The 3856-nt window shown below is 39.6% G+C and overlaps 1 protein-coding gene across 1 annotated transcript; it reads right to left on the reverse strand.

Annotated features, from left to right (window-relative positions):
• Positions 1–1037: 1037 nt before the first annotated feature.
• LOC148022262 (uncharacterized) lies at positions 1038–3605 on the reverse strand. Its single transcript, XM_087696825.1, has 6 exons — positions 3312–3605; positions 2961–3191; positions 2460–2643; positions 2001–2200; positions 1461–1907; positions 1038–1394 (listed from the first exon to the last, which is right to left on the reverse strand). Exons 1-6 carry the CDS (start codon positions 3603–3605, stop codon positions 1038–1040), a joined length of 1713 nt encoding a protein of 570 aa, XP_087552951.1.
• Positions 3606–3856: the final 251 nt, after the last annotated feature.

Here is a 3856-nt window from a genome sequence, read left to right on the forward strand (position 1 = left end):
GTTCCTACTTCCTTCTACAGCTCCAAACATCTGCTCATCTGATGCTTTGCTCCATTCTATTTCTCCTTCCATTGGCAATTTAAAAACTTTGGCTAAAAACTCAGGTGTCACTTTCTTATGACAGGAAGGTACATCAGCTAACTGCAAACAGGCCAACTGAGTGGGTGCATAAATGTTATGTTCATACTTCTCCCATGGAAATCTAGCATACTCAGTTAGCTTTATCTGCTCCAGCCATAAAACATTATCTTCCTGCTCAATTTTCATCTGAACTTGAAAATCTTGTAAAGGATACATCAATTTCAAGGCCAAATCTCTCGCGGTGCGCGATTTCATTTCATAATTGGTAAGATCCTCCTTGCTAGCATCTGAGTCATTTGTTTCAGCCTGTGGTAATTTCTCCTTACAACGAGTAGAACGCCGGACTGGCTCATCATCCATCTTCTCTGGTGAACTGAGTTTTCTCCTCATAGCGAGCAGCTTCGGAAAGAAAAGAACTCACAAACAAGCACTGAGAAGAAAGTAGAAGTATAGCAGAACGCTCAGTAGAACGTCACAGAAAATGCGAGGCCTTGAACATGCAGAATGCGAATGAACCCTCTGTGTGCGAGTAGACTCTAGTTCGAACAGCTGTTTGCATGCGCCAAACTTTGGAAAACCCACCTCAGCACATGTGAAGACTTGACGTTTTCCATCATTTCTTATTCTCCTTATAATGCCCTTGTCACCCTAGTCGGTTTCAACAATAGAATAATAATACTGTCCTTCAAAATTAGAACATGAGATCGCTCCCACCAAGTCACATTGCACATCTCTAGTGTCATGAAATACACTAGGCAAGAATTTCATCAACCGGAAACCATTAACAGGTTTTTTAAGCAAATTCCCCTCCAAGTCAGACAAAATAAATGTTCCCTGACCAATGTACTGAAAAATTGTGTATGGCCCCACATACCTGAGTTTGAGCTTCCCAGGATGCTAGCCCAATTTGGAATTGTACATCAGAACTAAATCCCCTTCCTTCAATTTTTTCTTCTTCAGATATTGGTCACTGACCTCCTATTCTGAATCACTGTTGCCACATAAGCACTATGAAACCTATCTTCATCCAAAGTCAACAACTGGTTTAATCTGTGTTGCAATGACTCATCCTGTGTCAATTTGTGTTGCACAGCCACTCTCAAAGATGGCACAATGAACTCCATTGGCACTAGAGCTTCCTTTCCATAAACCAATCTGAATGGTGTAAGTCCTATACTGACTTTAAAAGCTGTTCTAAAAGCCCAAAGTGTTGAATTGAGTTTCAGATCCCAATCCTTCCTGTTTTCTGCAACAACTGTCCTCTTCAAGATCTTGACCAAGATCTTATTGGTACTTTCAGCTAACCCATTTGCCTGTGGATGATATACAGAAGACATCTTGTGACTAATCATATGAGTTTGAGTCACTACTCTAATTACCTTATTCAGGAAATGAACTCCCTGATCTGAAACCAGTTCAATGGGACACCCAAATCTTGTCATAATATTGTTGTACAAGAAGGAGGCTACACTCCTGGCCTTGTTATCCTTCAAAGCCACAGCTTCCACCCATTTAGTACAGTAATCTGTTGCAACCAAAATATACATGTTTTCTGTGTTTTGTGCAGCTAGCTTAAATGGACCCATGAAATCCAAACCCCACTTCTCAAATGGGCCTAATGGCAAGATAGGGTTTTGAATCATCCTATCCTTGTTTTTAGGGTAACCATCCCTCTGACACTTCTCACAAGTATTGGCAAACAAATGTGAATCCTTAATAACTGTAGGCCACCATAGAACACTCTGAAATATTTTTCTGCTGGTTATTTCACCTGAGAAATGTCCTCGAGCATCTCTTGTATGTGCCTCAGCCAACATTGCAGTTTGCTGACTATTAGGAACACATCTTCTAAGAATTTGATTCACTCCCTTCTTATAAAGATACCCTCCAATGACAAAAAAAGTGCTACTTCTAAGTACCATCTTCCTTCTGTAATCTGATGTCATCCCTTTAGGAAACACTCCCTCTGTAAGATACTTCAACATTTGATCATACCAGTCCTCTGATCCAGTTAGCTGAATCTGAAATAGATCAACATCAGGTAAATCATCTGAAATTCCTTCTGGAGGTTCTCTTGTCTCCAACCTGCTCAAATAATTAGCAACCAGATGTTCTCTACCTGGCCTATGAACAATAGTATAATCAAACTCCTGTAGCAGCAAAATCCATCTTGCCAATCTACCAGTTGGTTTAGGCTTGTTCACCAAATAAATGAGGGCTTGGTGATCCACATGAATCACAATAGGATTACCCAAAATATAGTGTATGAATTTTCTTAATACAAATATTACGCCCAAACATTCTCGTTCAGTCACAGAATAATTTCTCTCTGCTCTTATCATCACTTTGGAGGCATAATAGATCTGGTCTAAACCAACCTTTCTGTTTCTCCTGCATGAGCACTGCTCCTACAGCTATATCAGAAGCATCTCCAAAGACATGAAATGGTAGACTCCAATCAGGAGGTTGCATAATAGGAGCCACCTGTAACATCTTTTTGAGTAATCTGAATGCTTTCTCATGTTCTTTTGACCAAACAAACTGAACATCCTTCTTTGTCAGCTTAGTTAATGGCACACAGACATGAGACAAGTATTTCAGAAAACCTACTATGCCACTTAATCTGTCCCACAAATCTACTTAACTCCTTCAGATTAGTTGGTGCTTTAGCCTTCTAAATTGCTGCCACCTTTTTAGGATCCACCTGCATTCCTTCTTCTGAAATGATATGGCCCCACTAAAATACCCCTTTTAATTGCAAATGCACATTTGGCAGGATTTAGGCTCAACCTAGCCATTCTGCATCTTTCAAAGCACAATCTAAGATGTTGCAGATGATCTTTTGTCTTTCCAAAAACACTAAAGTCATCCAAAAATACCCTCATAAAAGTTGTCAAATATGGAGCAAAAACCTCCTGAACCCATTTCTGAAATGTGGGAGGAGCATTCTTCAACCCAAAGACCATAACATTACTTGCATAAACACCCCATTTTGTCACAAATGCTGTTTTCTCCCTATCTTCCACAGCCATAAGTATCTGATTGTAGCCACTAAAACCATCCAGAAAACTATACATCTGATGTTCTGCAACAGCATCCAGCAATGTGTCCTAAAATGGTAAAGGAAATGGATCTCTTACAGTTGCTGCATTGAGTTTCCTGTAATCAACACAGATCCTGAGTTTGCCATTATTCTTGGGTACCACAACTATTGGTGACAACCAAGTAACTTTCTCCACAGGATAGATAAACCGCACTTTCAATAACTTGTCCAGTTCCTCCTTGACAGCTTTAGCATAATTAGGATTCATCCTGTACCTTTGAGAAATAACAGGAACAACATCCTTTTTCAAATTAATCCTGTGCATACAGAAGCTTGGATCTACACCCTTCATATCAATATAAGTCCAGGCAAAAATATCCTTGAAATCCTTGAGTAATTTGCCTAAATCTGTTTTAAACTGTCCCTGTGCATGGACACTGACTTTTACCATCTTAGGCTCTTGTTCAGAACCCAGATTCATATCCTCTAGGTCATCTTCTTGTACCCTAGTTGTTTTAGCCATTTGTTCCTCAAAAGCTTTCTCTGCCTATAAGATTTGCTGAAAATGCATCTTCTCTTCCTCCTCAAACAGTCGCTTATTCAAAACTTCCTCCACTTCAAGGGCTTCCTGTTTAATTTGAACCTGTTTTTCAGAAACTGCAGATTTCCTCTATTCCTTCAGGTTTTCCAAAATTCTGACAACATCAATGTCAAACATAGGTACAATTGATT

This window comes from Lygodium microphyllum, chromosome 17 (genome assembly GCF_053477565.2).
Source record: "Lygodium microphyllum isolate KBCC chromosome 17, Lygodium_microphyllum_v1.1.10, whole genome shotgun sequence".
NCBI lineage: Eukaryota > Viridiplantae > Streptophyta > Polypodiopsida > Schizaeales > Lygodiaceae > Lygodium > Lygodium microphyllum.

What these genes read in the sequence shown, in the direction of transcription:
- LOC148022262 (XM_087696825.1), bottom strand. Translation starts at nt 3,605, where the DNA reads ATGAATCTGGGTTCTGAACAAGAGCCTAAGATGGTAAAAGTCAGTGTC. An exon ending in ATTTGACAACTTTTATGAGG is followed by an intron (nt 2,644 to 2,960) that starts GTATTTTTGGAT and finishes CCATTAACTAAG; the next exon opens with CTGACAAAGAAGGATGTTCA. An exon ending in CAGATTACAGAAGGAAGATG is followed by an intron (nt 1,908 to 2,000) that starts GTACTTAGAAGT and finishes CCTAATAGTCAG; the next exon opens with CAAACTGCAATGTTGGCTGA.